The sequence below is a fragment of the Budorcas taxicolor genome, chromosome 13, assembly GCF_023091745.1.
Source record: "Budorcas taxicolor isolate Tak-1 chromosome 13, Takin1.1, whole genome shotgun sequence".
Classification (NCBI taxonomy): Eukaryota; Metazoa; Chordata; class Mammalia; order Artiodactyla; family Bovidae; genus Budorcas; species Budorcas taxicolor.
In genome coordinates, this window is record NC_068922.1 from 21,847,913 (window position 1) to 21,873,762 (window position 25,850).

The 25,850-nt window shown below is 38.1% G+C and overlaps 1 protein-coding gene and 1 non-coding gene across 2 annotated transcripts in view; both read right to left on the bottom strand.

Annotated features, from left to right (window-relative positions):
• Positions 1–9,320: 9,320 nt before the first annotated feature.
• NEBL (nebulette) overlaps positions 9,321–25,850 on the bottom strand; it is a 115,108-nt gene continuing 98,578 nt past the window's right edge. The window contains exons 27-28 of the mRNA XM_052651053.1: positions 11,134–11,240; positions 9,321–9,497 (exon numbers count right to left, since the gene is read on the bottom strand). Of these exons, the coding sequence (XP_052507013.1) occupies positions 9,321–9,497; positions 11,134–11,240 (284 nt within the window). The remainder of the gene's footprint in view (positions 9,498–11,133; positions 11,241–25,850) is intronic.
• Positions 14,161–14,232, bottom strand: TRNAC-ACA (transfer RNA cysteine (anticodon ACA)). Its single transcript has one exon. It is a non-coding gene; the product is annotated as a tRNA-Cys (tRNA).

Consider the following 25,850-nt stretch of genomic DNA (forward strand, 5'->3'; position numbering starts at 1 on the left):
CTTCAAACAGGAAATCTTTCAATAATACTCAGAGGTGACACACTATAATGAAGTTCTCATGTTCTAAGTATTATTTCATTCGCCTGTTTTGAAAAATAAATCCTCACAGGAGCCATCCTCTCCTCTATTGTCATAGCTTTTTCAAGACTTAAGTCATAGAAGACGGAAAAACCTTCCTGCGCCAGCTCCTTGTTTTTCTGGGTGAAGGATGACTGCAGGCAGAGAGAAGCCGTGTTCACCTAGACTGTGGGATGCATCACACGAAACAAGTTTGCTCCTCCGGGTTTTCAAGCACCTCTTCTCCCGACCCCACTAAAATGAATGTAAAATAGTGGGCATATGGTTTGTGAACAAAAGAAACTTTGTATTACAATACCAATTAGGATACTGTAGTCGGATCATCAGAACTACTCTTTCGGAAGAAAAGCAGCACAATGAAGAGACGGAGAAGTTCAGAAATCACTTTGCAGGACACCGTCTTGAAAGCCAAAACGTTTCTTTCTAAAAGAAAGTGCACATGCAGCCAGGAAGTGTTTATAAATATCAAAAAGTGTTCCCGCAGCAAGCATTATATTAGGCATTGGTGAAGGAAGACAACACATCCAAAATATTATCGATCATGAATTTAACCGGGGCAAGGGTACCCAAGATAAGATATGCAAACATATCGTCAGACTTCGAAAGAGGCAGATGGTCAACAATCTTGCCAGAATTCTATAAACAAAGCTATGACTTACCTCTGAGCAAGGATCTATTATAAGTAATCATCAACAATTGACTTGCTTTGTGAGTGATTTTTCCCTGTGTTGCCCAGTTAATGTTGCAAATCTAACTTGTATCACATATTAGATGGAATGACAGTTTCCCAAATCTGTGGAGTCTAAAACAGGGGAGAACTGCATTTTAATCAATGGTTCTGCTGCTCACTGTACAACTGTAAACTCCAGTAAGCACATGCTTCCTAAAAATATTCAGGGAGGAAATAAGGACACAAGAAACTCTACATAATAACCAATTATCCAAAAAACGAAGTGAAGCACTGCAGATCTATAAAACTTTGTGTATATAATTCACTCTTTGCAACCTGCTGACTTTCTAAGTGGAATTAAATCATAATTAGAATAATCAATGGGTAGTGCATACACACCTATTCATGCACATCTGTAACCCAACTTTTGTTCATGAAAATTTAATTGTATGAAAACTACAAAAATCTGCATTGCTACTTAAATTAAAATTGGGCAGGAGACTGGAATATTTCTTCCATTAGCTGCCAGTGACTAAATTTTCCCACATCTAAGGCTTAGATGGACCGAGCTCGAAGTTCAAATAGCAGCTTCTCGGGTTCTTCCATGCCCTCCCCACCACAGATCACCCCTGCCCAGTTACAAGAACTCGGGTAGGACTAGGCTTCCCTTTCACAATACCTTTCAAACCGCAATGAAGCAATTAGCTGTATAAGTATACACAACAATACACATGTGGATAAATGTATATCCTTGGTTGGTTGTTTCCCCTACCAGTATAGTAGGAAAGTCTCTGTGTTCTATTCCTTGAATCACATAAACACTGAATAAATATATGTTGAATGAATAAGTTACAGTCACTGATTCATCCACCTTAGTCAAAAACTATCACCGAGGAAACCCAGGAGAATTAGGTATTTCTGAAAGCTCTACAGAAACAATTCAGCTTTTGTCCCTGGGACATCAGTGCCTGTATCATTCTCTAAGGGAGCCCAGTCATTCTCATGTTCTTTACCCAACACTCAGACATTGATAAGAATATTTTTCCAAATGCCCAATCCTTTCTTTGTACAAACCCAGTGGTTGAAGTTAAATTCTTTTGTTATTAATTATTGATACCTTTCACAGAGCCCAGGGAAACAACTTCTAACTAAAGTGATTTTCAGTAGGATATACACAGTGAAATATGCCACATCATAAAACAAAATGATTTAAGACAATGTTGCAACATGGCAACTGCAAAAATGTAATTGGCATTTCAATCACATTGGCCACTTGTGCTGTCTCATCTGGGGACACCCCACAAATGTTCCTAACATTCATGCAATCTGTTGTTTAGCAAGATAAGAGGAGGTGGCATCCCACAGGCAGCAAGACTAGAACGGAACCGTGTGCCTCTGGTATGGAGAGTGGCCACTCCCTCTGCCACGGGGGACGGGGCTGCCGAATCTCAGGGACTGCCTTAAACAAGAATCAGCGTCTTCCCATCTTCAGGGCTCATGCTGCCAACAATCATACCCTTCACTTTTTGCTCCATCTCTTTTCTCCATCTCATGCTTTCTACTCACTCACAGAGACACTTACTCCTGACTTCCTCCTTCTTTCTCTATGGCTCTTAGTTTTCAGTAATCACACCAGTTAACCAACCAGCTCTATACTGTGAACTCGGATTCCCCAGGGAGATGTGGGCAGGTTCAGTGACCATCCTCCGTGTTGGGTAAAGTTCTTGTGTGGCTCCTGTCAAGGGCTCCTGGGCAGCCTATAGATCGGTCAGGTCACAGCCATCTTAGTCGTCTGTCCCCAGAGTGACAAGATAATGAAAGCTAATTAGGGCCACGTGGCCTTGGATAGCAACCCTTTGGAAAAAGCAGGCTATCTCAACTCAAGAACCAAAAACTAGTTCATTTTAAAAGCAATCTAACCGCTAAATTTGGGATGCAGAAAAGTTCCTTATTTTCTCACATGGAATAACAGGTGTTCAGATTTTGCTCATTTCTCTATTTTAGGCTACTAGTCTCTTTTATGTTTGCAACTTTAAAAAAAAATAGTGAAAGCAAAGATCAAAGTGCCATGGTATAAATACAAAATCAGTAACTGGGTCCTTTGTTCTAATATTGACTTTTCACCCTTTAAACCCATTTTCTCATTCTATTTTTCATCAGAACTCTGCTGCTCCCAAGTACAAATATAAATGGACAAAGGCCTGAGAATTGTGCTGAGAACTGCAGAAAGTAGTTGAAGTTCACATTTGGACCATATCCAGTTTTCTGCCATCACAAAACTCTATTCAATCTCTCTGCATAGAAGCAGATTACATACAGAAAAGAACAAAACTTTCCTTTTATCTACTTTTCACTTTACTATGTATGAGTATTTTTGTAAAAAGTTACTTTGCTAGATTTCTAGTGGTCATGTATGTCTCAATTATTTGTAAAATTGGCTTCGCAAGGTTTTAAGTTAATACAAATATAAGATTGTCTTCTTCTAAATCTGAATCATTTTAGTTCAGAAAAAAACCTTGCTAAGTTGGTCAGGTCTCTGTGGCTTGAGTTCCAAAGAGTAAAATCTATGAGCATAGTGGGAGAAAAGAAACTTTGAGAGAAAAAAAAGTAAATTCTTCAAATAAATAAATAAGCTGATTTACCATTTGAAATATTATAAGTATGTTTAATGATTAATAGCATACAAATATTTCATACTTTTGGAATATGAAAAACAGAAAATTCAAGATTAGGAAGGGTATTCTTTGCGCAAGAGCACTAAATGTGTCATCAGCAGAGTTTATCGGTTTATAATTAGGAGAATTTAGGCACCATCAAAGAACTGTTACAAAATAACACAATAAAGCTAAGACCCTAGTCTCAGTAGATTTACAAGAGGGCAAAAAAAGGAACAAACTCACTTTTTCCAAAATTAGGGGGAAAAGCAATTATCCTCTATGATAAATGAGCCATTCTGAGATGGGAAATCAGAGCATCTCCCTGTTTCATGTATCCAGTTTGAGCATTTTCTACTCTTTGCTGCAAGCTGTTTCTTTCATCTTTCAAACACAAGAAAATTAAAGTTGTACTATTGAGGATATATGAGGAAGTCAGTCTTGGAAGCAGTGAACTACGATGATATATTACTGTAGCACTCTGATATAAAATCAGAAAGAGACTCAGCTTGAAAAAGTATACTATTGTTTTCATTTAAAGCTAGGTTTATGTGTAGGAGGAAGACACATTCTGAACAGCTCACCAAGGTAAGCAGTCTGAGGCCGGCACAGACCTTTGAGGCGATTTGACGTGAGTTGTCACGATAAACCCACACCCAGGGTATTATCAATGAGCACTGCTCTAAGAAACCAAGGTGAGACTGACAAGTGGAACCATTTTGTTACATCCTGCATTTATTTAAGCAAACCAAATGTGTAGAGATAGGAAATTAAAGCGTTATAATGTTTTACAAATACAGAAAGAAGACACAGAATAATAATACCCTGGAGACAGTGCATCTGAGCACGAGGCTTCATCACAGGAGAACACTTGCAGGGACCACTTGGGAGCCATGGCTGATGCATCCATCTGTCATTCTTGCTCTGACATCGTTCAAATGGTTTCAATAGATAAGTCAGCAATCTGCTCTTACACAAATGGTAATACTAATGATCATGGTAGCCTTGAAGGGATTGTGAGTAACTGTCTGTACATACACGATGCTCGGCTGAATGTGTTATTTCAGTGCTGCTGTACATTACGCGGGGGAAATAACGGCATATTACACAATTACTGTGACATCCACTAAAATGTGAACTAGTTTGCATAGGTTAGTCCTTTGGGCAGCACGATGTTGCTCTAGTCCACCAAGGCTTAAAGATTCACAGTGTAGAGGAAAAAATATGAATTAAAGCATTTCTACTAAAATATATTTTAATAGCTGGTGTTAACAATTTGCATAACAAAAGCCAAATTATATTAATAACGTATCATTCTGTAAGCTCCTTCATTTTAAAACATGAAGTGTTTTCTATAAAACTGGAGGCTCTCAAAGTTAGTACAATCTTGCAAATTAATCATCAACCACAATTCTACATATTTTGAAGCAAAGAGAAACCAATCTGCACAAGGATTCAAGTTCATGTTTTAATCACAGGTCAAAGAGCAAAGATTCCACACCCTGCCTGTAATACACTTGGTGCTGCTTATAAATGCTCAGCCGTTCATTGTGTGAACACTAAAGAAGGGAACTACGATGTAGTTTTCTCTTTTCCTTTAAAGTAAATCATTCTTAACAGCAACTGGATTACAAAGAAGTGTATACACTATGCAAATTGAATACCATATATCAAACACAAAAAGCATATGAAATTCCCATGAAGATACGAAAGTAACAAGGACAACTTGTAGATTTGCCCCAGGGGTCCTTCCAGGCTTGTGGATCCAGTAGTCTAAGCATCAGGGAATGATGCCCAGAGAAGCATCATACAATGTCTTGATTTTCTTGAATCAGTGCTAGTGGACAATTGCCTGGAAAGAACCTTTAATGGGTGTGGAATACTTCAAAAAGAGACTTTCATTTTAGCATTCTTCACTTGGTTTACAAGAGCTTCTTATTAACTAAAGCTTTCTCACCTCCATGTCAAGTTACCCCAACCAACCATACGCTAGCCACTTTCAGATTATCAGAAGCAAATAGCTAAGGTATAATGGATTTATGAAGTGAATTTCATTTTTGAATTCAGCCTTATAACATAATTCTTCTAATTTACAATAGGTATTTTAAATCTCAAACCTAAAGTTTATGTTTATGCATCTCAACTATATATAAATCCACAAAGAAACTTTCAGAAATAGATGAAAGAAGTCAGTATTTTCTAAAGTTCTCAACCTCTAGAGGTAAAATACAGTCATCACCTTTCCTAACCATCAGGAGCATCTCACTTCTCCACCATAAAAACACCAATAATCAAATAATAAAATATTATTATAGAATAGGCAGATGCTTGCTTGCTTGCAGAAGCTTGCTTGCTTGCTTGGTTTTCTTTCCAAGACCATAATGAATAAACAAGGGTAATCAAAAAGGCACCAATATTTTTTAATCTCTACATAATTTTGGTATAAACTATATTTACTTTATATAGAGGGTGTTATTAAAGGATCACACACAATTTCTTTAATCTTTTCATTAAAAAACATTCACTGGAGATGGGCAAACCTGAAGAAAAGATGTGCCTCTTAAGCTTCCACCGTGTGTTTAGGGAGATTTTCCTCCCAAATCCCAGAGTGTTGTTGAGCTCAACACAGACAAGATAAGGAAAGAAAGACTGTAGCGTGACTGGCAAAACTGTATGTTCGCCATCCTCAATAATGAGCCTGGCAGCAAGAGAGGGGCTGGTCTAATCGCATCCACATTCATGAAAGGTGCTCCTGGGAAGTGTGCTTGCAAATTCCTGTGTGGTCTCTGAGGTGGGGGAAGCCTGAGAAGATGCAGGGACAGTGTGGGGAACTGACAACTGGATAATTATTTCCAAGTGGGCTGCACTGTGGATGTGTAAACAATAAAAAGGAGACATGAAGACGTGCCTTGTCACAGGTTAGAAATAGAAAGCTTTCCCAGAGAACAAGAATTAGTAAAAACGCTCACTACAAAAACTTACACCACAAGCGATATATTCGGTTGCTATGCTCTGCTCAAGAGAGAGATGATCCATGTAAGTTCTGTTTTCGGAACCTTTTAAAAGCGTATCAAACTGCCCTTGTGCTTTAATCAGGTTTGAGAACACATCACAATTAGAAAATCAGGTGCATGCTCTCTGTGCTTGGGCATTTACAGCCCTCTTTAACTTGATTTTTAAAAGACTTGTTTTTTTAAAACCCTTCTTGAGCTGTCACATTATGTAGGATATAACTGTTGCCAAATTGAAAACAAGAGGGGCGGTGTGTGGAAAGGGGAAAAGGTGTTTGAGAATGTAGTCTTGAAAATGATGCTGTAAAAATAGCACTTTGGTTTTATACATATATTGTTTTCTGTATTTCTGCTGAGATGCTTAATATCCTGACAGACTTTAATAACAGTGACAATACCATCAAATTATAGCATCAGGAATGTGTGCAACTTGTTGTCCCTCGGTCTTTATTGTAAAATAACTCCCCTCTAGTTAAATTCTGATTAGTTCTTAATTCCTAAAGGCTGGAAGCAGAAGTATCTTGCTATGCAAACATTATGTGGAGCTTAAAATTTGGGGTAAATTACTCCCCAAATAAGTATTGACTTTTACATTCAGTGAATCTGATTTTAAAATAAGTGGAAGAGAAAAACAATGAAACATCAAGCTGTTACTTTATGACTACTTCCCCATTATAATCATCATTTGAAATTGGATTCCTTTGAGCTTCCTATAAATGTGGTACTTATCAAAAAGTGTACCCATCCCACATTTAGTCTGCAGATTTAATCAGCAACTACTCTCTTATAATCACAAAAAGTAGTCTGTCTGGGTGAAATAATAAATATTTATTTAATGGTATAATAAAACTAAGCAAGCTTGTTGCCCTCAGTTTTAATGCAAAGGAATTTTTGCAAGAATATTCCAAGTTCTGCTTGTTTTCATAGGTTTGTGTATAAGACACCAAAACCAGTATGGGATTTAATCAATTGAATAGCAACTGATCATTTCAATGACAGAAAATCAGGCAAGCTGATTATGTGGTGATCTGTAAAACCCCCTCAAATAACCTCTAGTTATTTGCCTGAATTTTTCTCCTCTCAGTTTTACATCAGTGTCATATAGTATGTTGCTTGAGTGTAATAAAGCTTATCTAATTAACCTTTTAGCATGATAAAAATGAGACTACAGATTTCAAAACTATGTGCTTACTTTTCAAAGGTGTAAATGAATTAATTTTTGCCTTTGGACTAATAAACATTTCAAGAAAAGATGTTTTACAGCTTATTTTGTTAATTTCTTTGAATATATCATTAAAGCAGATATCCCCAAGGCCCATATATTTGATACATGTTTATAATTACATTTTGCTTTTTCAGTTTCATCACAGCTGTAGAGTCAGACCCTACATGACTGCTACCCTGTTGCAAGTCTCACTAATGGCACAATCAGAAAAACCCAGAGTTGCTGATGGGCATGAATCTCTCCAGTGATCTTGACTGTGGACTCCAGGTAAAAACTTCATGATGTGATGGTCATGCCTGTGAATCCAACAAGAGCCTGCAAAGTCACTCATTTGAAAATTAAAATGTGACAACGATTTCTTTTTTAATGAACAATTTGTCAAATCTCTGGTGACATCCCCCTCTCACTTCCAAATGTGATTTAGAAAATAAAAACCAGAAAGTGGAAAGGAAGTCTTTCCATTAAGCAATTTCAGTAGCTAGATTTCCATCCCAGAATCTGAATACTGTTTTCCCAGAGAAGAAACCAGATCACCTGTCTCTCTGTGTGTGCAGCTGGTAATCTTTTGTTCATTGGTTTCTCCCAGCACACTTCATATTCCAGCTTTGTCACTGGCTTCCAGGAAGTTTTCTTAACTTTTAAGTCAACAGTGGCATTAAGTTAATGGAAGCTGTTCAATAAATGCCTAAATCACTTATTTGCTAGCGTATACATCTATGTTCTAAGGTGTAAATCCTTCAAAACTAGAGTGCAATGCGGCAGGAGAATCTCAAGCAACTTTTCAAGTTATGCTTTTCTGCTGAGCTGGCATCTAGAGGGTAGGGCTTTTAGGTATCGGCCACACTTTTTGTTTGAGTAACAGGAACAGGGCAGTGCAGCTGCCTATGTTACAGAAGCTTGAACCTACATGACATGCAACAGGGTAAAGGCTATTAGTATTAGGGAAATAACATAGATGACCTTAAATTTTGCCCTTTGCAGAGCAGCTGTGAAGTTATTTGGTCCTGACATTCTATGGAGCCAAGCGTGTACTTAGGTTCATAGAATGTAAATGGAGAATAGGATATGCCTCGGTACAAATGAGAAATAAATAGACCCAAGTCGGCCCAAGGAACAAGGAAATTTCTTTGTTCACTGAAAGTTTCTAGATCCCTAAGGCCACCAGTCAATATAATTTTAACAGAACTGTCATTCTTCCACTGCTTACATTTATTATATTTAGGCAATTTTCACTTGAATTGGAAATTGCCTTGTGACTCAAAAGCTAAATGGTTTTTAAATTATCAGCTGTATTATTGAATTAAGAGGACTGGCTTCTGGTGATTCCAAAGTGACAGCTAAGAAGTTTCATATATTTGTGACATTTAAGGGACAATCAACATCTCTATTAAAGTTTACAAAAATATGTTTTCCCAGAAGGGTTCAATAGCCAATCAAAGGGAACCATTAACACAACTAGCAGCACCAGGTCTCCAGACCTAATTATTTGTTTATACCAATTACCAAAAATGCTGCTGTTTTTCAGCCCGGAAGTCATTCCTTCTTCCTGCGTATCTAATTGTCAAAGGAAGGATAGATTATTGTAAAATAATTGCCAAGTTGTCTTAAAAGTATCTTCTATCTTTTAAAAAGATTGGGTTTAGTATACATTAGAACAAAGCTCAAAGGGCAAGGAGAAATGATTAATTAACAAACTCAATGTAATTCGCTGGAAGCATTCCGGTTTTTCCAGTTCTCTGCACCGTGCCGTACATCCAGCCGTCGTCAATGGGCTGCACATTGACGATGTAGTCACCATCTCTGAAGGAGACTTCATCTTCATCCTGGGCACTGTAATCGTACATGGCTCGGTAGGTCCTCTGAGAAAGGAGAGATGGGGTCACACAATGGACACCAAGACAGTCAAGGCTACAAATGACAACCGCGACAAAAGGAACTACCAGGAACCTTTCGAAGCACATCTATTTCTGGAGCCTACTGTCTGTCTTGATTGTGTTCATTTCAAGGTTACTAGTCTGGCAAAAGGGGTAATATCGTGGACCAGAGCAAGCCACTAAATACAACAGCTAGCTGTCAGAAAGTAAGCTTTGAGCACTTGGAACTCTGCTCCGTGTTATGTGAGAGCCTGGATGAAGGGCATACAGTTTGGGGGGTATGTATGGCTGAATACTTCCGCTGTTCACGGGAAATTATCACAACATTGTTAATCGGCTATACCCCAATACAAAATAAAAATCTTTTTTTAAAAGTAAGCTTTGAAGCAGTAAAGCCACTCTCCCAGCTTCAGATAAGCCCAGAGACCTTAGATTATGTAGATTCTCCCCTAGTCCACATTCTTCAGAGAACAAAACCCACCATAGTGGCAGACAGGCCCAAGTCACTGCCAGGTCATTACAACCATTGGTCCCCTGGCAGAGGTGATGAACTTTACTTGAAAATTTTCTTTCTACTTTAAAATATTTTTTAAAAAAATAAAAAGAAAAATAAATCCATAATATACTCAATAGGATTTTGTATCACATAATAGGAGACATTTAACATATAAATGTCATGAATATTGAGGTACATATAATTAAATTCTTGTTATAATGAGTTGAGTTTTACTATATTTGTTTTCATTTGAGGCCAAGGATTTAGCTAATAATATCAGACAACCTCAAAATCAAGTTCATTAGTAGACTGAGGAAATTGGCTGAGATCCAAGAATTTTAGAGTGATTAGAGATTCCTTACCACCCATTAAAGGAAATAAGTCATAGACATGTGATGTATAGCACAGGGAAATAGTCAATAATATTATAATAATTCTGTATGGTACACAATCTATAAGAATACCAAATCACTATGTTGTATACCTGAAACTAACATAATATTAAAGTCAACTATACTTTTATAAATATATTTTTAAAAGGTATCTTACAAGCTGTTTAGAAGGGCCACCTATTTCTAAGGACACAGACAAAGGCCAAGAGACTGTGTCAGGAGCTTGAGAAGCAGTTTCATCACAAGATGCCAGACTGGACTAACTGGTCTAGAAGTCTGCTTCCACGTCTTCCATTCAATGAATGAGTCAGCACTCCAAGATTTCCAAGAGGAGAACTCAAAGACATATGTGGACCGTGTCATTTAGGTTTCCATGGCCATTTTGATTAACTATTTAACATGACCAAATATTTGTGCTTTTTTATTGAATGAAGACCATGGTTGACTATTTCCAATCATGAGGTAACAATGAGGACAGAATACTGGCAGAGTCTTACTATGTTTCATTGTTTACATGTTTTCACATCATGCTTTCCCTTCTCAGTGGTTTACCTCTATCCTCTACTTCCTTCTACTTCCTTAGAAGAAGCTATACAAATGGCAACACATCATCATTTATATTTTATGTAAAAAATGAACCATATTCAATCCAACTGTATTTCCATGTGCTTTTATATTCTGGAGATAAACTATGAAGACCAGGGAAGGAGGAGCACTTCAAATGGGCACTTACTAGATTTGGTGAATGCTGCATTGACCTCACAGATGACAGGCTGGTCTGATGCATGTACCCATACCCTTGAGAATGGCTTTGCTGGTAGGCTCCAGGAAGAACAGGTGCTGGACGTTAAACAGACACACACACACACACAGAATCCTTAAAATGAGCCTCAAAGTACCCATCCCAAGCCCTCAAGTAACCCCATGCTCAGCTAGACAATTCTGGAACAAAACGCCATTTTCAGTGTCATGTGAAATTTGAGCGGTGATGTTATAAGTGATCTCTAGGGTACTATAAATTTCAGTCATTAAGGGCATATATATAGGTAATCAGTGTAACATGCAATCAAATATATGTTAGAAATGCTTGTAATGCTATATTGCAGATGCTATATATTAAAACAACACAAATAACAAAAATTCCCATAATCTCTCAAAAAAATCATGTTTTCACTTGGCTGTATGATCCTTGTAGGCATTTTCCAAAATAAAAATAAGAAATTTAAAGGAATGTATAGCAAAGACTTACTGTATAGCATAGGGAACTATACTCAATATTTTATAATAACCTAGAAAGGAAAAGCATCTGAAAAAGAACAGATTTACATGTATATGTATAACTGAATCACTGTGATGTAAATTTGAAACTAACCCAACATTGTAAACCAGCTATATGTCAATTTAAAAAAAAGAAATTTAAAGGAATTTAATTGGATTTTCAAACCAGTGACAGGATATAAGTGTTTTCACAAAATACTGAATACTTAACAATAGATGCTTTCAGTATTTTGAGACATACTGCTGAATGTTACCTTTACAAAGATGGTAAACATAGTATATGTTTAGAAACAAACGTTTGTTAAGCAGTTAATAATGTCTGTACCCTTTAAAGAAAATTTTATTCAGAATATATGGATCATATATATGAATCATATAAGAATTTTATTTTGGCTATAAAGCAGTTGAATAACGTTACAAAACCTTAGATACCAAACCACTTAAATAATTTCATAAACATTAAACTTCTACATTAAAAAAAAGAGAGTATTCACTTAGTCTGTGCTAGTCTCACACTAATTAATGACATTCAAAAGACATAGTTCCTGCTTTGAAGAAAACAGAATTCTAGAGAAACTAATACAGAAGCTAGATAAAACCCCACAGAAATCAGTAGTGTGTATTTGTAATCAGAATCACAGGCTATACATGAAGGTATTTTAGTAGGCATTCCCTTCACCATAGTAAAACTTGTATGATACAAGTCCTATAAAAACCCACAATAGATTGTCCTGTTTGTTCAATCCGGTTGAGTATATAAAGTAATTACAATGGTTGATTTACTCAGGACATTCTAATAAAAGAATAAAGCAGATGTAATTCTTGGGTATTATGAATAATTACTATTTTATAAGTGGCACACTCATTCTAGTGATATATGAGAACATCAAACTTTAAAGAAGTTTAATCAGAAAGTTACAAATCATTAATGTATTCTCCATATAATAGTGATATTAGGTTAAATTGAGATTTTAAAAGTAGTTCTTGAATTAATGTATATTATAATGTTGTAATGGTGTTTACTTAATGTCTTTCTAGAGAAAGCACTTAACTTGGATTGTAGTATATTTTAAAGTTAGCAAACATCAAATACTTCAGAAAATAGCACGTTTTAACATTATCAACTCAATTTAAATGTTTAATGTTAATAGATGCCAAGGATGTTGTCAAAATTCACTCATGATAAAAAATAATTTCCATAACTATCTAGACCTAATTAATTAGCTAAGTAAAAAAGCTTTTCCTTGTGTTGGAAGCAGAAAGAACTGACCACTCATTTATTTTCTCCCTTGACTATCAGGAAATATTTAAAAGACTTCATGTGTGCAGAGAGCTTACTACCCTTCCTGTCACTTGGTAAGCCTGCCTGGATGTGAACAATTTTCACTGTCCACTACATTCAAAGCATGCAGGCATTAGAGAAGGGACAAAACCAGTTGTCTTCCTATAGCTGTGATGGTCTTGGACATTTATCCTTTGCCCAGCTAAAGAAATGGCTCAGGATACTTCAGGCATTTCCTTAAATACATATTAATCAGTGACTCCAACTGCATCCCCAGGCTAGCACTTCTGGACTGGGCTTTTATCCACTTAAACAAGTCATTTCTTCATTATTATCTTGATCTATATGTGAATACTTAAGTTTAAATAAGTAACCCTTTAAAATTAATTAAAACTACAAATTAAACTCTCAATCCTTTGTCACACTATTTAACTATGATCTTTAAATTTTGATGTACAGAGTCAAGCACAATCATCCTAAAATATCTTGGAGAAAAAATCAAGAAAGGACAGTGATGAAAAAACTCTTAAATATGCTATCTCATAGTCTGTAACACATTTAAATTTACACAGGTTTAGCACCCATCAGTAGTGAAAACTCAAGAAATGTCATTTACAAGTATTCTCTAAGAACCATAAGTTGAAAAGAGACATGTACTCTAGTGTTCACTGCAGCACCATTTACAACAGCCAAGGTATGGAAGCCGCCTAAAGGCCGATCAACAGAGGGATGGACAAAGATGGGGCACGTATGTAAGCGGAATATTACTCAGCCGTAAAAAGGAATTGTGCCACGTTCAGAGGTGTAGACGGATTTAGAGACTGTCATAAGGAGTGATGTTAAGTCATAAACAGAAAAACAAATATCATATATTAATACACCTATGAGGAATTTAGAAAGGTGGTACAGATGGATTTATTTACAAAAGAGAAATAGAGTCACAGATGTAGAAAAGAAACTTATGGTTGCCAAAGGCAAAAGGAGAGAAGACTAAATTAGGCAATTGGGATTAACATATACACACTATCATATATAAAATTGATAATAAAGACCTACTGTGTAGATCAGTGAAAGTGAAGTTGCTCAGTCATCTCCAACTCTTTGCGACCCCATAGACTGTAGCCTACCAGGCTCCTCCGTCCATGGGATTTTCCAGGCAAGAGTACTGGAGTGGGTTGCCATTTCCTTCTCCAGAGGATCTTCCCTACCCAGGGATCGAACCCGGGTCTCCCGCATTGTAGGCAGATGCTTTACCATCTGAGCCACCAGGGAAGCCTATATGCAGCCTTATATGCAGAGTACATCATGAGAAATGCTGGGCTGGAAGAAACACAAGCTGGAATCAATATTGCCAGGAGAAATATCAATAACCTCAGATATGCAGATGACACCACCCTTATGGCAGAAAGTGAAGAGGAACTAAAAAGTCTCTTGATGAAAGTGAAAAAGGAAAGTGAAAAAGTTGGCTTAAAGCTCAACATTCAGAAAACTAAGATCATGGCATCCGGTCCCATCACTTCATGGGAAATAGATGGGGAAACAGTGGAAACAGTGTCAGACTTTATTTTGGGGGGCTCCAAAATCACTGCAGATGGTGACTGCAGCCATGAAATTAAAAGACGCTTACTCCTTGGAAGAAAAGTTATGACCAACCTAGATAGCATATTCAAAAGCAGAGACATTACTTTGCCAACACAGGTCCGTCTAGTCAAGGCTATGGTTTTTCCAGGGGTCACGTATGGATGTGAGAGTTGGACTGTGAAGAAGGCTAAGCGCCGAAGAATTGATGCTTTTGAACTGTGGTGTTGGAGAAGACTCTTGAGAGTCCCTTGGACTGCAAGGAGATCCAACCAGTCCATTCTGAAGGAGATCAGCCCTGGGATTTCTTTGGAAGGAATGATGCTAAAGCTGAAACTCCAGTACTTTGGCCACCTCATGCGAAGAATTGACTCATTGGAAAAGACTCTGATGCTGGGAGGGATTGGGGGCAGGAGGAGAAGGGGATGACAGAGGATGAAATGGCTGGATGGCATCACTGACTCAATGGACGTGAGTCTGAGTGAACTCCAGGAGTTGGTGATGGACAGGGAGGCCTGGTGTGCTGAGATTCATGGGGTCGCAAAGAGTCGGACATGACTGAGTGACTGAACTGAACTGTGTATATCAGGGAACTCTACTCAGTATCCTTTAATAACCTATATGAGAAAAGGTCTAAAATCTAAAAAGAATGAATATATGTATAACTGATTTACTTTGTTATACACCTAAAACTAACACAACATTGTAAATCAACTATACTCCAATAAAAATTGTTTTAAAAAGTGTTCTCTAATTTTGGCATTTAAAAATGAAGTAAAATTGCTGCTGCTGCTGCTGCTAAGTTGCTTCAGTCGTGTCCAACTCTTAGCGACCCCGTGGACTGCAGCCCACCAGGCTCCTCCGTCCATGGGATTCTCCAGGCAAGAGTACTGGAGTGGGGTGCCATTGCCTTCTCCGGAATTAAATTTATGCCTACTCAATTGTTCAAATCTGACCTCCAAAAGGAATCTGTAGCTACTGTGAAATACAGAGGGAGAAGAAAGTATTTATCCTAAACATGCATGGGTTTGAAAGAACAGAAGAGTTTAGAATGAGAAATCTCATTCTAGAGTAAATACAAACTACCTTGTCCTTATGGTCTCTCCTCACACCTTTATTGATTATTTTTATCTCCCTCTCTGGCTATAGTATTTAACACAAGTACTTTTGGGGTTATCAAACCTGTTATCTACCTTATACTTGGTACAATAAAAGATTTTTTAGGAAGCTCCTATTCGGACTATAAAAATACAACTGAGAGCGCAGAGGAATCAACTTACTAAAAGCAAATGCCTATTTAAAAGCAGGCACAAACATTGCTTTTTTATTGTTTTGCTACATGAATGTTTTTTTAATGAAACATAGGTGGAACAAGCAAAAGGAAATTTCAAGCAATAGCTCTGGAAATTGGGTTTACTCCTTAATAAAATTTGAGTAAAAGATGAGTATGAGATATTGTTCATGAAAATATGGAATTCAATCGGTTTTGCAAAAGCAAGATATTAGGCTAATTTTGCAATGAACAAGAATTTCTTAAGAAAGAGAAGAACACACAGTGCCTTCCTTATTGCACTAGTGGTCAGTCCTCATGCACACTGGTACCGATGATGGCAAAGGTATGATGGCCTTCCATCCCAAGAGTCTTGAGGTTAAGCAGTTTCTATTTCAAAACAACAAAGGCCAAAAAACAATAGCTTTCATGATACTAAGGCAACCAGAAAACATGAATCTGTGACTCAACTTCCATTTCACATTGACAAACCAGAGACTGACTGGAGATCTGGAGGCTGACTAAAGCTCTGCAGATTCGGGGCTCTATTTGAATGTCCTGTAATATTTATAAGGGTTTCCCAGGTGGCACCAGTGGTAAAGAACACGCCTGCCAATCAAGAGACATAAGAGAGATTGGGAGGGTCCCCTAAGGAGGGCATGACAATCCAGGATTCTTGCTTGGGAAATTCCATGAACAGAGGAGACTGGAGGACTACAGTCCATGGGGTTGCAAAGAGTCAGACAAGACTGAAGCAACTTAGCATGAATGCATGCATAGTATTTATAAAACCAAAATCTCTCTTCTAGTGCCCAATACATTCTTCCATAAACAGCCAACACTAATATTTTCAATTTAAGGTCTAGTCTTACAATGGAAGGAAAGAAAATCAAGGTAAAGAAGTAGACAGGAAGACCATAAAACAGAAGGTGAAAATGTATGAAGAAAAATCTTTAGGAGCCTTCAGAAATCTGAAACTAGAAAAATAAGGAAATACATGCAAACACACGAAGATTAGAATAAATGAACCAAAAAAATTTAATGAAGAAAAAGTAGAATTACCTCAATTAGCACTAGAAAAAGCACACCCCAAAATGACCCATCTTGGGGAAGTACCCAGAGTAAGCAGCAGAAGAAAAGGAGTATTATGGAGGTATCCTCCATGTGCCTGGGGATTTAAATATTTCCCCCTAGCAAAACAGAACAACCCTCTAATACAGGTGTCACTGAATTTCCACTCTATAGAATAAAAATCCAGAGGCTGGGAGGTTAACCAGGAAGGCATCAGAATAACCATCTCTGCACAGTGACCACAATAAAAGCCTCAGGTCATTACAGACAGAGAGGAGGTTTTGACAGCCTCACAATGACTACAGAATAATAGCAAATCACCAAATTTCAAATGCAGAACATAAAAATAAATATGCTGTACCGATGTCTTGGCCAGGTATAAAACCATCTGGGCTGGTTTAAAAACACCGGACTAGGTGGCTTAACCAACATCGTTTCTTTCTCACAGTTCTGGAAGCTGGGAAGTCCAAAGCAAAGCATCAGCAGATTCGGTGTCTGGTGAGGATCTGCTTCCTGATTCACAGAAGGCTGTCTTTTCACTGAGTCCTTTACATGGCAGGAGGGGGAGAGGGTGATGGAACTGTGTGGGGTCTCTTTTGTTTTTATTATTTATTTATCTATATGGGGGTGGGAGTCTCTTTTATATAAGGGCACTAATCCCATTCATGAGAACTCCACCCTCACAAACTAATCACCTCCCAAAGGCCACATTACCATCATATTGGCAGTAAGGATTTCAATATATGAATTTGGGGGGACACAAGCATTAAGTCTATAGCTACTATAAACAACATGCACACAGAAAATAAATTGGGGGTTTACTTAAAGGCATTTTTTAAAATCTAGAATAAGGAGAAAATCAGCCCTCAGGAGTTTTCCAGTAAAGAATACAAGATGCAATGAAATCATCATATTTTCTAACACCTGACTATGGTTTTATCAGCTAATACATGTCAAAGAATGTAATTAGGTTTTATCTTCCCCTGGTGGCTTAGTGGTAAAGAATCTGCCTGTCAGTGTAGAAGACCTGGGTTGGATCCCTGGCTCAGGAAGATCCCCTGGAGAAGGGAATGGTAATCCACTCCAGTGTTCTTGCCTGGGAAATTCCATGGACAGAGGAGCCTGGTGGGCCTATAGTCCATGGGATTGCGAAGAGTCAGACACAACTTAGTGGCTAATCAACAACAAGGACAAAAAAAGATCTCTATCTAGACAAGCACAGGAAAATTGCTAAACTGAATGAAGACATGAATTTTAAAGAGAAAGAATGCAGATGCTGTTAGTTTTGAAGTAAATATTAAACAATAAGCTTGATCCTATCTGGGGCTTCCCTGGTGGCTCAGATGGTAAAGAATCTGCCTGTAATGCTGGAGACCTGGATTTGATTCCTGGGTTGGGAAGATCCCCTGGAGGAGGGTATGGCAACCCACTCCAGTATTTTTGCCTAGAGAATCCCATGGACAGAGGAGCCTGGCGGGCTACAGTCCATGAGGTCACTATGGGAATAAAAGGAAGAGACAGACAGGATTCAGTTACTTGCAGTGAGTTTCAACCCTGGCTGCATATTAAATTCACCTGGAGTATTTTAAAACCAGGCTGTTGTCCATGTCTCCCTACCAGCCCGATTAATTAAATCAGAGTCTCTGGGGTGGGAGTGGGAAGGAGTGGACACTGGTGTTTTATTTTTTAAATCTTCCAGGCAATTCAAATGGGCAGCCACAATGAAGAGCAATTAAGCTACCCCCGGATTCCTTCTTCTCCACCTGAAACAAATTTAGGGGCACATGTGGCCCTATTTATGCTACTCCCAAATTCCCTCTCTCCCCCTGCAATGGACCAAATGTCTGTATCCCCACAAATTATTCATGTGTTGAATCCTAATCCCAAAATGTGGTGGTATTTGGAGATGGGGACTTTGGGGTGATTAGGTCATGAGAATGGAGCCCTCATGAATTGGATAAGTGTCCTTATTTGTGCGGGCAAATATTTAACCCAGGACTCAAGGAACAACTGGGGATTGTGGGAAGAAGCTTGCTGCAGGATAACTGAGGGGCTAACATGTGACACTCCCGTGAGGCAAGCACCAGGTGGCACCAATGACAGAGGGGTAGACAAAGTCCCCACTTTTGGGGGTCTTGAGCAGGGCAGGGCCATCTGAGAGGAAATGTAGACTGCAGGCAAAAAATGTCTTTCCGATAATACAATTTCCCTTTCCTCCCCAGAGAAGACTTGTTTCCTAATTGGGTTCATATAGATAGTGCCTCCCTGTGGGGCAAAAGTTGGACAGGTTTGCTAGATAATCTGTGATCATCTAACATGACTTACATAAGCTTAGCCCTTCTCAGCTGCGACACACAACCTCTGTGTGCTCAGCATCTACCTGGGCTTGCACCCACGACCCGTTGCCATATCTTCCTTGGAACTCAGAGGGTGGAGGGGCACAAGGAATCGGCATCCTTGCCACATGAAGCCCATGCTGCCTGCTGTGTTGTGGGTATAAAGGCTTCTTTGTTTTCTTACCAGCTGGATTTATAGAAGTGTGACAAGACAGCCCTGCAGCCACACTGTGCTTTGGGATTGCTTGATCACTTGATTAAACAGTAGCAATCTGTGATTATATTTTCTTTTGCATATAATTTTTTCCTGGAGGTAACAGTTAACCTCTTTTATTATTCACACTGTTCTAAGCATTTGGAATACATTTTTAAAAACTATCTGTGCAAAATCAAAAATTATCTCTCAAGCCAATGCTACATTCCTAACAATTTCTCCTCCATGTCATCTTTAATTTTCTAGTTGTATGTGAATTTTATTACCATAAGGTAATGTAACTCTCTTTTAGGAAAATGCAGTACACATGAAGATGTTCAAGCACCTAGATACAAGCCTCTGTGAAACCTAACAGGGGAAAGATGTAACACAGGAATACAAAATATAAATACAATAAATTTGAATAATATAAAGGAAATGCTTACAACTAGGGAGACTAACTCAGCTTGCTTTTCAGGTTTGCACTGATGGTTCTGCTTCCCAGGAGCCCCCTTGGTCTTGGGTAAACTGGCACAGTTGGTTCCTCTCCTTACACCATGCATGGCCCTGTGCCTAGTGTTTCACGTACACAAACTGGTGGAATCATCACCACTTTACAGATAGTAAATGCCCACTTTACAGACAGGAAGTCCAAAGGTTAGCAAGACTCAGTAACTTGGTCAAAAATATCAGAGCCACATAGGAGCTAGTATTTAAATGCTAACAATCTGACTCCAGAAACTAAACTCTGGGCTGTACCACATCAACATGATCATGGGCAAAATGACAAGATAGCAAAAGATGAATCTACAAATATGCATTATGAATTCAGAAACGTGGAAGAGCTCTACGGTGTGGAGAGGAGCTTCTAGACATGGAGACGGCATGACCTTAAGTCAGAAGAGTCAGCATCAACCACACACTCCCACCAGCGGGGCAGACGGGAGTGAGAGGAAGGGGAAGAAAACAGAACGAGGTCTAATGGGGAGAAGCACGAGGCAGGCTTCGTATGATCACAGAGGCAGCTCCAGTTGTCACTGACTTTTTGTGGTAAACGTAGGGTACAAGCTCCACAAGAAGTTCCCATGTCTGTGGCTGATGAGGTGTGTCTGAACATCCCTGGAACAAATCATAGTGAGAGTAATTCATTCACTTTTGGAAAAGCAAGCTGAAATCACTGACAGTACCATCACTTCTGAAGCAACAGCTTTGAGATGTCTTTAAGGGTCATCCTGGCCTCTGATAAGTCTCTGAAGTGTGCATGCGGATGTGTGTTTAATCTTCTTCCTGTGGCCAGTACTATCCTACGTTACCCAGGGTGACTACATTCAGTCACCTTTCCCCGTTTGAATAATTTCAAGTCTATGTTCAAGTCACATCTCTTAACATGACTTGAACTGCTTTTCCAGCAAGCAGCAAAAACCCCCCATCATGATGCCACCTAACAATTTTCAAAATCATCCTGTAGAAACAGCCTGAAAAATGTGACTGCCTCAAGTCATCATCAACATAGTGACAAATCGATTCCCACAGATGTATCAAGAATCTAGCCGAAAATACAATTAAGCCCAGGACGACCTAAACATTTTCTTCCCTAAACTTAAATGACAGACTTAAAATGTTGCTTCAATCAAATATGTTGGCTAGTTAAATATTCCTAATTACTTGTTCACCACAAAAGGAAAAATAGATATGAATTATGTACTTTTCAGAAGCATACATACATACATTTGGCCATTTTATTTATATATTTGGCTTAGTTTTCTCAAGTAAGAACTTCTGAAATATTGTTTTGGGACTCTGCAATTCCTAAATGTTGAAAAAGACACAAAATTAGTTATATGTTAAATTATCTTCCAGCTAAACGTAATTAGTCTCAAAAAACCAGAAAAGCAATACGTTTTGATTTCAAAGCTAACTGTTTTTTCTCTGGAAAACTTCAGTCTGTGAATGACTGAACTGACAGAACTGAGCTGTGACATAATGTGGTTCAAATAGAAATAGAATGCTTTGGATGAAGAATATCTGGTATTTTGCTTCAGAATAATCTAGTCAACTCATTCCTACATTTACATTTGAATTTCAACTTGCATAGTTTTTTTTCTGAGATGTATTTCTAAATTTTAGCTATCAAAGCCAGAATAATCTCCCCAACTATAACCATAACCCAAACCACAAATACAAGCAGGGCTGTCACTGATGGAAAAGGAAATAATTTCTGCCCCAAATTAAAGAGTCTTTAATAATATTCTCAAGGCACAAAATCCACATTGCACATATCTGTATCTACAGCCACATGCACACAGTCCTCCAAAATAAGACAAAAGAAAAAAAAAGAAGAAGGAATGCACACTGTGGATATGTATGTGGTTTCCTGACAAGAACTATACAATTTGGGGCAGTTCTCTCATAAGATGAAAGCAATAAAGAATTTAAGGACAGCAGGTAGATAGGGACACTGTTTCCATTTAGGCAAGCCATACCACCAAGACTAGCTATTGCACGCAAATTATGCCATGACTGAAAAGTCATCTCACAGCAAATCCCAATTTTTCTCAGTGACCACTACTGCTGACATTGTGTAAGTCAATCTTACATAGCAAGATTCACCATTATTCAAGTACAATGAAAGAAAATCTCATTACGCTATTGAAGAAGCAATTCTGTAAATACTTATTGGATCAATATATGTAATATATTCTTAAAGATATAAAACTGGACTATGCATTTATTCTAGTGCCAATAAGATGCTAACTCTTAAGGAACATCATCAGTCCACGAGGACTTCCTGAATAGTTTTACGTTAGACTGCCTTAGTAACAAGCTACATTAAATATCACATCTAGATACCGCTCAGTATTGATTACACTTGCGAATAAGCAGGCATGTTTTTCAACCAATGAAAAAACATTTATGCAACTGATGCAATGTGCCTCTGATATGATTTGAAGATAGAGAGATGTGGAAAACTGAATGTCAAGGATTGTCTGGCTTCCAAGCTCTAAGTTCAAGGTAAGTGGTGGGGGCCAGAGAAATAGACAGGTATGAAAAGTCCCAGTCAGGTAGGAAGGTGAATAAGGGGTCATTGTGATCAAGGCACACGTTTATAAGCACACTGAGACAGGCTCTAGGAAAGTGCCTGACAGAACAGTAAATAAATTCGGTGTACAAAGGTCAGGTATATGGTGTAAGATAAAGATCAAGAACCAGAATGTCTGAGAAATGCAGCATAAACAGAGCGTTTGGGAGGAGGGCAGAGATCAGACAATAAGAAATAGGACATTGGTCACAAGAGAAGCAGCGCATAACAAGGAGCCTGGATGGCAGGAGCTAATGAGAAAAATGAAGGCCAGAAACTCGATCCATTGCCCAGCTGTATCAGCCTGTGGACATTTTAAGTAGTTTCTGTAAAGTCCCAATCCAACCCCTATGACCTACTAGCCTGGGGCTTGGGGCGGGAGGATGTGGGCACCTGGATGAAATAGGAAGTTGGGGGAGAACAGGGAAATTTGTGACTACAAAGATAAGATTACATCTTGATTGTTTTATGTGTAAGACAGAAATGTAAATATATATGTACACTCAATCTATTACCCAACTTGGACCTCAATTTTGATTTATATAAAAACCAAAACTACCACTTCCCATCTTCATTGCTAATGTTCAACAATACTTAATAATAGATAATAATAAAATACTAAACAGAAAGCAAGAATGCCCAGTCTCTCCTTTACATGTAGCCATTTACGATTTATAAAGCTCTTTCAAAGCTTACTCATTTGACACAGATGCTATAGCCACATTTATATCCTTCTTGATGATCAAACCTTCTTCTTCCCAATCAACTTAGCTTCACAGGAAATATATTTTTAAAGTTTTATTGTTTGCTACTTCAAGTGTCAGATGGTTCTCCTTCAGACACATATGGAATCCTTTGATTTAATTTTGGCAAATCAATGAAAGACACATGTGTATCTTGGAACAAGTGCTATTCATTAGTATTTGATCCTTTCCCCAACTTCACACTCAGAAAAGGAAACTTATGACGTTTCTTTCATTCCAAGTCTATTGATACTAGGAATATGAGTCTCTCTAAGGAATTCAAATTCAGTCAGAGCCCTGAACCTTTTTCTTGGGGGAGCAACAGAACTAAAGAAAAGTTTGTAACAATCTACATTGCGTGTTTTTCCCCCCCAGGCTAGATGTACTGACTAAATGGCTAAATATAATTATGTAATATTCTACTAACTGGATTTTATATTATAAAGGAATCATTTGTTTTCCTATAGATTCGTTTCACCACAGAAATTCAGTATTTCAATCAACTCCTTAAACCTTCCTAAACTTAAAGTGAAAGTGTTAGCTGCTCAGTCACGTCCAACTCTTTGTGACCCCACAGACTGTAGCCCACCAGGCTCTTTGTGACCCCACAGACTGTAGCCTGCCAGGTTTCTCTGTCCATAGAATTCTCCAGGCAAGTGGGTAACTATTCCTTTCTCCAGGGATCGTCCCAACCCAAGGATCAAACACTGGTCTCCCGCACTCAGGCAGATTCTTTACCATCTGAGCCACCAGAGAAGCCTTAAACTTAAATGAAGATATTAAACAGATTTTGACAGATTCTAGTAGACATCTCAAAACTGGATGGGAAACAACACTCAAATACACAGAAGGGAAATAATATAACTGGGATTCTCTTATTGAATGTACTTTATTTACAGAAGTCAGGCTGGGAAGGATTGGATTTTTTTTTCAGGGGATTAAGGGTTGTCAATCAGTAATCACAAAACTGAATTAGTGGCAAAAATAGAAATCCTGGAAAGCTTATTTTAAATGAAGGCAAAGAGTTTAAAATCCAGAGTGTATTTCCTTGTAGGCTGTTCTGGTTATCTAATTTTAAAAATGCTCATCACTGAAAACCAATAACATGAACTTGGGACAGAAAACCATCTATAAATCATAAACCAGAAATCTTCAGTGGAAAAACAGAATCAACAGAAAAAATTAATGTGAATACTGGGCAAAGTATTGTGACTTTATGGACACTATTCATATTAACAGATATTTAGAAACACTGCTGACTGGATACATACCCATCCCTTTAAAATACATTAGCAGTTTATTATTGTGCCTGCGTTTAACATTTCTGTTTCCTGTTTCATAGCAAATTAAGCTCTCCATGATGTCTATTGTTCTTTAGGAACTTAAAGCAGATCCTAGTGGTCTTCACTGAGCCTAGGAAAGCGATGACTTGTTCAAGCTCTTCACCAACCAAGCGCTCCTGGTCCTGTTCCAGGCACCGGAAGGAAAGCCACATGGTCCATTCAATTCTCTGACTCCACGTATTTCATAATTAAACAAGAAGCTAGAGTACACCAAGAGAGGGGCCATAAAAGGCATGAATTTCAGAATTCTGATGGGCACTTCTACTCTATTGAGTCCCTACTGAGAAGAGATGTCCTCAATAAACAAAACACTGAGAGAAAATTATTTATATGAGAATGGAAGTGTTAATGTAGGAATAATTTACTGATGTCTTCATTATGAAAGGTCATTAGCTGATTCAGGTATTGTAATAAACATAGGTCTCAATGTTACATTCTGGTGATACATTCTACATGACTTCTTTTTTAAAAAATATAATAGGCTACATTCAAGTCAAATTAACTTTAATTAACACTAATAAATTAAAGACTAATGCCAAGTTTTAGAGATTTAACACATGCAGCAAAGCTGTTTAAATTTCAGATCAAATTTAAGTAGAATATATTTATATACTCTACAATATACATGAATGTCTAATATGAGGTCTAAACTGCACCTACAGTTTACAGTACTGTATTACGCACTTTAAAATATTTTAAAAGGGTAGTTCTCATGTTAAGTGTTCTTATCACAACACACAAATGTACACACAAAAGAACACAAGGAAATTTTTAGAGGTGGTATACATGTTCATCACCTTAATGTAGTGACAGTATCACAGACATATGTGCATGTCTGAACTCATCAAAATTTATAGATTATATAGGTGCAAAATTTATATGTCAATTATGCCTCAATACAGAGAAGGCAATGGCAACCCACTCCAGTACTCTTGCCTGGCAAATCCCATGGACAGAGGAGCCTGGTAGGTTGCAGTCCATGGGGTTGCAAAGAGTCGGACACGACTGAGTGACTTCAATTTCACTTTTCACTTTCATGCATTGGAGAAGGAAATGGCAACCCACCCCAGTGTTCTTGCCTGGAGAATCCCAGGGACGGGGCAGCCTGGTGGGCTGCCATCTATGAGGTCGCACGGAGTCGGACACGACTGAAGCGACTTAGCAGCAGCAGCAGAGCTTAAAAAAATATAGAGAGAAAACTAAAGCAAAGCAAAGGGATAGTTATGAGTGTGTGTGGGTTGAGAGATTTCAAGGCAGAGCGATCAAGGAAACCCTTT